General features: G+C 29.2%; 2 protein-coding genes across 2 annotated transcripts in view; one reads left to right on the top strand and one right to left on the bottom strand.

Annotated features, from left to right (window-relative positions):
- LOC119686274 overlaps positions 1-2293 on the top strand; it is a 26639-nt gene extending 24346 nt beyond the window's left edge. Inside the window, exon 3 of the mRNA XM_038100825.1 lies at positions 1843-2293. Within this exon, the coding sequence (XP_037956753.1) occupies positions 1843-2293 (451 nt within the window). The remainder of the gene's footprint in view (positions 1-1842) is intronic.
- Positions 2294-6489: 4196 nt separating this feature from the next.
- Positions 6490-7570, bottom strand: LOC119673039. Its single transcript, XM_038084252.1, has 3 exons — positions 7498-7570; positions 7136-7297; positions 6490-7073 (listed from the first exon to the last, which is right to left on the bottom strand). Exons 2-3 carry the CDS (start codon positions 7149-7151, stop codon positions 6760-6762), a joined length of 330 nt encoding a protein of 109 aa, XP_037940180.1. The 5' UTR covers positions 7152-7297; positions 7498-7570; the 3' UTR covers positions 6490-6759.
- Positions 7571-11922: the final 4352 nt, after the last annotated feature.

The following is an 11922-nucleotide window of genomic DNA, read 5'->3' as shown; positions in this document are numbered from 1 at the left end:
GAACAGGTTGTAAACTACAAGAGAGACACGGATAATTTTAGCACACTTTACTCTAATTTATTGGATAAATACAAGCTAATCAAAAATAAGAGATAAAAGAAAATAAAAGTCAGCTGTTGAGTTTCTTCTTATTGAGTAATAAGAGATATAAAAAAGAGAACGTTTATTATTATTATTATTTTTGGCGGAATATTAATATTAAAAAATTTTTTAGTTTTGTTATGCTCGTTATTTATGTCCAAAAATTGTTTATTAATTTTTAATGTGTGAATTTTAATTGTTTTATTTTTTTATTTTTATTTGTTAATTCAATTTTAATTACTAATGACTATTGTGGAACAGAAAAATTACTGCATTTTATAAAAAATAAGCACTGATGAAGTTCTTAAATAAAGAACGAAATATTTGCCAACATTTTTAAATAAATGCGTTTAATTGTTCGGGTCTGTAAGCTGATAAGAATCAAAATACAAACAATGAAGTAATTTATCATTGAGTTGTAGTTTAGATTCAATATGTTTAAAGTGATTAACTGCACTCGCAAATAATGCGTTTGGGTTAATTTGTTGACAAGTTTGATGTAGCGACGTTATTCCTGTATTTAGAGCTGAGATTTCCGTCAAATAAAGACTTAATTAATTTAATAAACTAATAGATTCCATTCAGTAATTGATGTGGCAGCTGTGCCCAGAATTTCAAAGTTAATATCCAGTTTTAACCCAAACAGTACAAATTGGTCGTCAGTTTTCTTCGTTTTGTCTTGTACTCTTCATACGAATCTTTTTTATCTCTTTTATTTAAGTTGTTATGAGATATTTCGTGATCAGCTTCAATCATTGTTGATTGTCTTTACAGGCAGTAAGCTATTCGATGAATTGGGCATTTAAAAATGCCTGTCGTTGTTTTAACGTCAGCTACTCGGATACGTCCATCTGCACCCTTGTACACATGTACAATTCGTCCCAAAGGCCACTGCATCACTTGGACGTTGTCTTCTTTGATTATAACCATGTCTCCTAACTGTATGTTGGCAGATTGTGTTTTCCATTTGCTACGTTATTGCAGTTCCATCAAATATTCGTTTCCAAAAATGATGTTTTAACTGGGAAACTTGATACCAACGAGACAGTAATGTGAGTTTTTCTGGTTTTGACCGGCTGTCTACTTGAGTTATAAGAGCTTCCCCAATTAATAAGTGTCCTGGAGTTAATGCTGTCAAAGCAGTTGGATCATTGGACATTGAAGTCAATGGTCGTGAATTTAATAACGCTTTAACTTCCACCACCATTGTTTCGAGTTCTTCATACGTCAATGATGCTGTTAAAATGCTGCGTACTTTGCGGATGCTTCTCATAAACCGCAAAAGTGTGGAACCCTTGATAGAATAAAATGAAAGTTTATTCCTGTAGTCATATAAGTATTATTATAATTAGATTTATATAAGTATTATTGTAATTAGATTTAAGAGATATTAGACTTAAGAGGTTGTAAATAGATTTAAGAGAGTGTATTTGTATTTGCTATTTTGTAAGCAGTAAATATAGCTGCAAGTACAAAGAAGTTGAAAAGTCAGTAATAAATGGTGATAAATAACGCGAAGAAGTTTATAATTACTCCCTACAATTTCAGAAGTGGGATTCGGCACGTTTTTTTTTTTTTGTTCTTAATAAGTTAATACAAATATATAAGAATTTGTGGATTTATTTCAAAAATATAAAATATATTTAATATTGATGTAATTATTATCTCTTTAGTTACTTTTAAAAAGAAAGTTTAAAAATAAATGACGCAGCGAAAAAAACATGTGTAAGACAATTGGTTCGTCTGCACATGGCGACAAAGCCATGTTGGTGGTTCGGTTAAAGAGCTCGCCAAATTTGAGCAGTGTCGAAAAGAACTGCATGTTGAAATTGTTGGAGATGATGGTGGTGAAAGTGATCTAGGGTTCGTGGCAGAACTGCGTCGGTCTGATGGAGAGACAGTCGTCGGCGGTGTAAAGGTAGACAAAACGATCGACCCAAATGTGGTTCAGGGTGATAAAAAGGCACCAATAAGCTACAGCGGCACTGCAGAAATGCAGATAACGGACGACAATCATGCGTTCAGTGATTTAAGGGATGTTAACGCACATACATTGAAGCATATTGACGAAACCGAGTTTCTTAGGAGAGAGTGTGCGTTGCTTGCACGTGAGAAAGAGTTACTGCTCAGGGAGGATGAATTATTAAGAATTCAAAAAAATGTTGACTCGTTACGTCAAGAAGAAGATAAAATTCCATTAAATATTATTTAAGAAATTTTATATGACTTTGATGGTGATTCTGATGCTAATATGTGAGTCGAACAATTATTAAGTATAAAAAAAGCATACAATCTCAGTGAAAATAAAACTCGTGCGGTGATTGCAATGAAATTAAAAGGTCGAGCGTAATTGGAGCCGCACTCAATTAAAAATTTGATGACTGAGAGTATCGATGAGTTGCTGAAACAACAACTATCAGTAAATGGCACTATAATGAAGAATAAGGTGAATATTTTAATAAAATTTTCATGGATAATGACTAGTTGATTGGAATGAACGAGGTGGATGGAATTCCAGACGCGTAAATACAAGTATATGCAAAAATGCAGCGTTTTAAAAGTAAAGACAAATTACTCGAAGCACTAGCAGGTGTAGAATTGAGAAAACCTGTAACAAATTCAATGCGTAGAGTTGCAGTATAAAAAAAATGAACAGAGGCTGAGGTGTTTCAATTGAAAACCAGTTTGAAAATTTTCTTGTTCTGTTAAAGTAATACAAAAAGTAAATCAAGTCGAGCTGATTGTGGTGGACAGTGAAACAATGAGATACTCAGTTTTGTTAGAAAGAGATTTTTTAAATAAGGCAAATATTAAAATGATTTTAAATATAGAGAAAAAAATATAACTACAGACTTAATGGACGTACGTGATAGCCATGATAATTTTGAACGTGAAATTTTAGAAATTGAGTTCGGTATAAATGATGACGAAAATAATTTAAGCGTTGGAAATAAGATTTCATATAAAGATCAAATGTCATTTCAAGAACTTTTCGAAAAGCGACTTAACGAACCAAACGTTCGTAGTAAGATGAGGCTATTATTAGATGATCCTAAACCATTTGGTTGCCCCCCACGTAGATTGTTCTATGCAGAAAAAATAGAATTGCAAAAAACAATAGACGACTACTTAACAAAAGAGTATATACGCCTATGTGAATCAGAATTTGTCTCCCCAATTGTATTTGTGCGGAAAAAGTCTGGTGAAATCCAAATGTGCGTAGATTACAGACGTTTAACTAAAATAAGTTTAAAACTTAATTACCCAATTCTTTTAATTGACGATTTGTTAGACAGGCTAACAAATAAAAAATTCTTTACATAGCATAGCAGGAAGAAATCTGCTCTTGTATAGGCATCCGAAAATGCCGAGACCACAAGTAATGAAAATTGGTTTAAGCTTCTTGAGCTCAGTATTAATTCTGAATTTTATTAATGAATTTCAAAAGTATTTATACAAAATATTTTACTATAATTTACAAATATTTTTCTTAATAATTTTAATTGCGGCGGCACTAAAAAGTTTGACCCACGTCAATGCTTAGAAAATATTATGACACATTCAAGTGTGTCATATCGACATGTGCAGAATAGTAGCACAGAAAAGAAAAATGTCAAATGGCAATTGCATTTTTGCTACGACCAAACATTCTACTTGCATTGTGGTGGTTCTTCCGTGTGCGGTCGCATTACATATTACATTAATAATTTTAAATGGGTTATTTTAAAATAATTTGTACATAAGCACTTATTAAAAATAAAGTAGAACAAAATACAATAATTTATTGTGTACATTTGTTTAGATTTGAATTGCATATTGTGTTATACACAACACTACCAACTCGTAAGTCAGTTCGTTAATTTCTCCTTCCGTAAGTAGCTTCACTATTCCCGGCTTGGCGAGTACTTGTTGTTCAGATGATAATTTCCTGCCCAAGATTATCCATAAATATCAGATTCGTCTTTTATAGTGTTTTGACGTTGTGCTTCGAGATGCTTTACGGCTATTATTAAAAAATCTGTGATTCATTTTTCTTTTACGGGATGGTTCCTAAATAGTCTGAAATGTAATTAACAGATTAATATAAAAATAAAGAAATTTATATATTTATATGGTATACATATTTTATTCTTATTAAATTTCAGATTCCTAAATATGAGTAGTAGTGGAAATCTATTGTCTATATATTGTCTATAATCTATAATGAGACTCCCCAAATTGCATAGGTACTATTGACGGAAAACACGTAGAAATAAAGACTACCAGGAACAGGATCTTATTACTATAATTATAAGAAGCCTTTTTGCATCGTTTTAATGTCTAGGTTTCTGATGCTGGAATTTCTCAAAAATGAAATTTTAGCAAAAACTCCAATCCAATCTTATACTTTCCAATCCAGCGTTATACCGTTTAAATAATATGTTTCCTTTCGTTAGTAGGTGATCTTAATTATTAATTTCGCGTCAAAACTGTATTTAATGATATCTTGAATTTATTTTAGAAATAATGTTAAATATTCTCGAAATATTTTGAAGAAAATATAACTTATAAAATCAGTAATACTTATAACGTTTCTTTTGTTTTCTAAAAACCAATTGGACTATTTTATACCGCTTCCACAAAAATTTTAATACCGTACGTAATAAATCTTTATTGAAATATTAGGGTCGTTCACGAGTTCGAGTAACGAGCTCGGTAACCGAGTAAAAGTGCAACTAGTTACGCTAACTCGTGAGCACACGTGATTATGTCGATTTGTTAACGACAGTTGTTAAAATCAGCTGATTTTTGATGAATTTGTAAGTGATTGTGAAAACTTTTGTTTTGTTTTGAGAATTTAAAATAAATATCAATTAATTATGCCAAAATTATCTGAAAAAAGCAAAATTGTTAGCTTTTTAGTTACAAATAGTTTAAACTGGATAAAATGTCTTAATGGTAAGCATTGTTAATGGAAAATATAATGTACCTGGATGATTACAATTAATGTTTTTCAGATGAAGGTAGTGACGAGGAAGAAGTTGATGATATATTGAGCGATTTAAGAAGGAATGTGTTGGTAGTTTATTCCAATCGCCGTGGTTTTAATCACATCGTACCGAAAAGCAGTGACTGGCGCAATAACATTTTAACCAAGTTAGATGACGGTCGGTTTTTACAAATGATGCGTGTAAACAGAAACCAATTTGCTTATTAAGTTGCCTTGATTTCTGAAGCTGAAATATTTAAAAAAACAAACGCCAGCAAACAGTTTCCGATTGCACTACAGTTAGCTATTGTTCTGTATCGTTTGGGCTCTTCAGGAGAGAGTGCGTCAATTAGGAAGGTAGCAGCTACTTTTGGAATTGGCGATGGTGCAACTTTGATGAAAATTACACAAAGAATTTTTAGTGTTTTTATAACACTATTGCCGAAGTATATCGTATGGCCAAGCTCATCAGAGCAGGAACAAATAATAAGTGACACGTACAGTGAATTACCGTTTTACATTGGCTATATTGATGGCACTGAAATAAAAATTGCAGAAACACCACAAATTAATCATGAAAAATATTATTCAAGAAATCACATTTATTCTATTAAACTTCAAGCTGTTTGTGATTACAAATTCCCGGCTCGACTCACGATGCTAAAGTTTTTTCGAACTCAATACTCAATACAGAAAAAGATCGATTTTTTTTCTAATCAATCATGGATTGCTGGTGACTCCGCATATCCGTTGTCTGATATCATTATAACACCATATAGAAGCAACTCATAGCAACTTACCAGTGAAGAACGAATTCAGTTCAATAAACGCCATAGTAAATATCAAATTCGGGTGGAACATTGTTTTGGGTTATTGAAGGAAAAATTTAGTAGCCTGAAAGCACTAAGAGTTCGAATTAAAAATAACAAAAGTCATAAATTTTGTTGTGAATGGATACTTGTGTGCTGTATTCTTCACAACATATTGCTTACTGAATTTGAAAGTCAAAGCCATGAAGAAATTCATATTTCTGCAGAGGAAGATCTTCCTGATATATTACTCTATAACAACGAATCTAGGTCTTATGAAAGTAAAAGAAAGTCAATTTACAATCTTATGTTTAATTAATTTGCAAATGTTTTATTTATATTTATAAGAAACTCAAAATAGTGAAAACATAAATATAATTTATAAAATGAAAAAATACAAGTAAAAGTAAGAGTAATATGAAAAAATGTTAAAAAATAAATACACAGTTAAACTTAAATATAAGGAGGTAATGTTATTAAAAAGTTCAAAAGTACTAAACTTATATACTATATATACTAAACCTAATACACTAAGTGTATCGAACTTATCATTAATAGGTTAAAAATAATAAAATTAAATTTTAATATTTATTAAAACTTAAAACTAAATTCAATTATTAATTAGTTAGGACAAAATAAAATTGAATCGCTATCGTTTGTTTTGCCATATTTTAAATCCAGTTCATATATCGCCAATATCTCTTTTTGTTTTAACTTCCCCTTTTTTTAGCCTGAATCTCATGTTCATCTTATCCTCCTTCATGCGCAATTTTTTTAGTTCCAATTCTTTGTGAAACTCGAATTTTTCTACTTCAAGTTGAAGCTTCCGATTTTGGAACTCCTCTCGTTTGCGTTCAAAATCGCTTAGTTCATGAATGGCGGATTTTTGTTTATTACGTCTTAAATTGTTTTCGAAACAAATCCTCCCTGGTGTAGTTTTTTTTGTGTGTTAACCTCGCTTCTGTTAGTAGTGGTCTGTTGCACAGTATTTTCTGTCAGTATATCTGCATTAAATATCGTGCTAAACGGTGTTGCTTCTTCGCTGTTCGCTATTTCAACGCCTGCTTGTTCGCTGGTACTATTCAGTTCTTGCACTGACGTCTCCTCGTCGAACACCATAACAGAAGATTGTAAAACAATTTCGTTACTCCAAGCTTTCTCACCAAATATTTCCGACAATTGGTCATAATATGGACACATCAATTTTACCTTATCTACAAACAAAAAGGAAACATATATATAACATTTATACTAACATAAAATTGATTTTAATTACCTTTTACAGATGTCATCTAGCAAGCCGGCGCCAGTAGACTTGCGCCAATTGTTTGCCTTCACAAAACTTTGCTTAAAATATCCCATCTTAAATCTTACTAAGTCCCACGTTGCATCAATTTTTGTCCTTCCAATAGTTGTTTTTAATATATTTGGGCTGTTTCTATAATTAAAACGAATCAAGTTTTGTGAAAATAATAAACCTTAAAATGTCCGTTTGCATGAATATATTCTAATATTTTTAAATTTTCCTTATTTGTCCATTTTCGTATTGGATTTTTTCTTTTCCGTGTTTTTGTTTGTACATTACTCACTAAATTAAATCATTTTAATTTAAAAATTATATTTAATTTATTAACTTACTTTTGCCAAATGTCCTGCTCTTCACTTAACACAATATTTAATATTAATCAAAAACAAAAACAAAACAAATTTTAAATGCTGTCCATACGAAATGCTTAGTATAAATACATTTTCGGAGTAAAATTTTTTCTTATGTATAAGAAATATGGCAACATTGAAAAAAGAGTAAAAGTGCAACGCAAATGTTAGTCAAACCAAATGCTTGACTAACGTAGTAACCAAAGAAGATAAAGAAAAGAAACTGAGAGGAAATTTTGAATAATGGTGCCTCTTTGTGTAATATCGCAAAGAAAATCTCTTTTACTTATTTACCATACCAGAATTGTCAAATATTAAAAACGGTGTGGCTTATAACTTAAATATTTACTACATTTGTGGTTGCATATTAGCATGTAGCCATTTCTTCTAATTAGAAGAAATAGTATAAATTATTGTTCTTGGAAAATCCATTGTATATATTAATACGATTATAATGAGTAAATATAGGCATGATTTTTTATATCAGTTTTACTTCAATTTACATAAAAGTTTTAAATGCGCTATATAAATCAAATATAAATGAAGAATTGGTAAACTAAAATCAATAGTAAATATAAAGTAGCTATTATTGATATATGTAAATATGTATATATAATTAGTCATGAAATTGTTTTAATAAAGTTAAAAAAATTGTATCGCATTTATTAAAATAAAAGTTATTTTAATCATGTTGCACATATACGTACTATATTTATATAAATGCTGAGCATCTAATAGAAAAGTTAGTATGTGTTCATACATTTCGAGTATTAGGTTGCATTGTTTTAATATTTTGTTTTAAAAAGATTAATATTAATATAATTTTTTAAAATTCAAATAAGTTTGGTGTATTGTAATACAATTTTTGCTTGTGCATCAAATTTTTTCAATATAGAAAATCGGAAAAATGTATATACTGTTTACTACTACATATTTTTTGTAGTTTTAAGCAATCCTTTCAGTAAGGTGAAATGTTTTTTGTATATGAAATTCAAGAAATTCTTAACTAGTTAATAACAACATTATAAACAATAAGGATCAATTTCATCGCATAGTGTTAGAAGAAATATTAAATATATAAGCATTTTCCGCCAGCAAGCATACCTAAGAGGTATGCTTGCTGGCGTGTTACCGAGTTTTAGGTGTTTAGGTGTTCCACCAAAATATTTTATTTAACAAATATACAATTTTATGTAAATACAATTTAGAATAACTTAATATATACAAAATAATATTACTATTTTAAAAATATTTAATATTAAACCAAAAATAATAAGGAACTATTAAATTAAAGATAAATTATAAATAAATTTAATAAATTATAAAATTAAAACTAAAATATTTTTTGTTTAAGCAAAAAATCACTTAAAGAGTATGAACACTTTTGTGCTGTTTATAAGTGTTGAAAGCATAATTGTTTATATTTAAAATTCGACACTTTATTATCTCGATTGAAATATTTTAAAATGAAGTAAATTCTTACTTTAATGAAAAAAGATAGAAGAGTTTCAATTTTGCAATTAGAGCAACATATATAGGGATGAACGTTTTCTAATTTATTAAATAAATGTTGCGCTAAACCTAATTTATAGCAATTGTTATCGAACTGATCCGAAAATTGTGATTCTAATTTTTCAATATATGTATATATAATAACAACACTCAATCAAAGTATAATTAATAATATTAATTTCTCTTCAGGATTTTTCCTTCTTTATAATTATTAGTATATCATGGAAAAAATAAAAAATAAAAGCACAACTTAATTCGTAGTTTATTATATACACTAATTAGGCACACATCTAAGTTTCTAATGTGTTAATACATTTATATATTTACTTTATTCTACAACAATAAATTGCGTTATTTTTAATTAATAATATACCTTCGATAATCGTTTGGAAAAATATAGAGATGTTTGAAATTTAAAAATCCAAGTACGCACTTCCGTTTCAATTGTAAATAAATTTTAATTAACTAATAATTCATATATTTTTCTGGAATAATTACCTTTTTTTAATGCTTTTATAATTGAAAACAAATTCCGCCTTATTTTTCTTTTAGTAATGTGGTATTTGTGCACTTAATTGCAACTTTGGCGCATTTTCTCGTAACGGATTTTTAATGTCAAAAAACCAAAACAAACAACGAAATTTCTCAGAAACCTCTCTTACTTTAGCAAATATCGTGGTGAGTAGGGACCGGGTGGGCAAAGTATCAGGGTCCGGGTGGGGAAAATATTCACGCGCCATTATGTAGCATTAGGCTTTTTGTTATTGTACTGCGTAATATTTTCACCTCATTACACAAAATTTTTGAATATTTTTTGAATAATCCAGAAAAATTTATACACAATTTTTCGAGTAACTCTCAGTTTCTTTTCTTTATCTTCTTTGGTAGTAAAATTGCAACACATCACTAGATATGTATTTTGTTGTTGCTGCGTTGCACTTTTAATACGTTACCAATAACCCTATTGTATACTTCATATTCAAACAGTAATAACCATTAAGAATTGAATCGAATATGCAAATAATTATCTGGGATCAAATACATTTATATGATTAAGCAAATTAAACTAAAAATTTTGTTAAAAATAGTTTTCAATTAATTGATTTCAATTGTTACATAATAACTTATATATGTATTTATCATATTTTAAGTTTTTTATATTACTGAAAGGTAAACATATGAATATTCTGCTACCCCAAAAGAAACTAATTGAATGTTATCGTGGTAAGATCACATGTATTCAATACGTGTTGCAAAATGCTTTAAAATAGAAATTTACTTTAGTAATTTCTCTTCGTTATGCTCGAAGTGAGCGTTGTTTCCGTTCTTCCTATTTCATTTCTATTCGAACCTTTCTAAATTTTAAATAGTTTCTTTCGGCAAAAAAATTAACATTACAAGTTTAGAATTATAGGAAATACAAACAATAATATTGTTCAGCTTTTCCTAATCGCGATTAGCGAACTTATAGTGTAACATAGAGTTTCTTTATAAAATTGCACCCAAAAAAGGCGCTTTACGTATAATAAGTGAAATAATGCATAACAGATGTATTTACAAAAAAATAACTTTGAAACAAAAATAGGTAACTTCAAAAATTTACTTTCAAAAGCTGTAAAGCTATAGTTTATAAGCTCGTTCTAATATAAAAGCACGCCAAGTGTTTTTGTTAGTGTCACTAATTAAATAAGAAATGACAAAAAACTTGCAACTTAAGCATTGAAAGTTTGTGCAGCCTTGGCTACCTATGGAAAAACAGAATTAGTCATCGCTTCTAATTTGACAGGCACGAGTTTTAAGCCTAGCATATTCAGTCAAAATAAATTATATAAAGACTATAAACTAATTTAAAAATTCTAATATTTCCTGAGACCAGTAATGACTACTTGGCAATACACGAAACAGCGTTGTATGCTGAGCCAATGGCTCGTTTATGTAACTTTCTCGATCGTTCGAGAAAACGAAGTGAGAAAGTTGCAAAACGAGCCGCAAATTTCAATATATTAACTAACACTTTTGTTGTTGTCTTTTCATTTCTATTCCAACCGTTCTAACTTTTAGATAGTTTCTTTTCTTCATAAAATGTGTCACTTTCGACAAAAAAAAATTACAAAATTAATAATAGTTTACAATATTTATACATTAATAAAATTCGCAAATATAAGCCCACTTTCCTGAAGAAAGAATTACATATAGAGTAGATAAACATTTTGGTTAAAAAATTTTGAGTTTTTTTACTTTTTTTTTAAATAATGAAAAATAATGAAGAAGAAATGATTTATTAAAAAGTCTCAACGATATTATGGAAAATTTAATTCGAAAGAAATAAACGTCACATATACCAACTTCTGTACAGTACGCAGCTAAAATTTTAAAATTAGAATCTTATAGTGTAAACGCCCTGTTGGCAATCTCATTTTACAATTTTGAATGATGGCAACTTTATTTAAAATCACTTTACGCACACTACTAAAAATATTGTTTTTAATCAGAAATGAGGTTTCCAAGAAATTTAAAAATAATTAACCATTTAGGGTTCAACTCTGTGGAAGTGTTAACGTTTGAATAAAAATAGTAAATGTATATAAATACATAACGCCACCGAAAATGTATTAAAAGAGCAAAACACCTTTGATTCTGGAAAAACGTTTGCAAATATAAACAAATTGTAAGGATTCGTTCGTATTACTTCTTTAAAGGTAACAAATCGTTATCGGATCGGTATCGTATATTAAAATGTATTTTTTGTTGATACTACTTATGTCATATGTGCTAAAATCTATTCAAGCAACGGTTCCGGGAGACATATATCCAGAATTAGTTGAGATAGAAATAGGTGGAAGCGCGAATATTACATGTCGTATGAATCAAACGTATTTTCAGGATAGCAACTCA

This window comes from Teleopsis dalmanni, chromosome 1 (assembly GCF_002237135.1).
Source record: "Teleopsis dalmanni isolate 2A chromosome 1, ASM223713v2, whole genome shotgun sequence".
Classification (NCBI taxonomy): Eukaryota; Metazoa; Arthropoda; class Insecta; order Diptera; family Diopsidae; genus Teleopsis; species Teleopsis dalmanni.
Note: the sequence above shows the minus strand (reverse complement) of the source record. Positions and strands in the feature narration are given on the sequence as shown.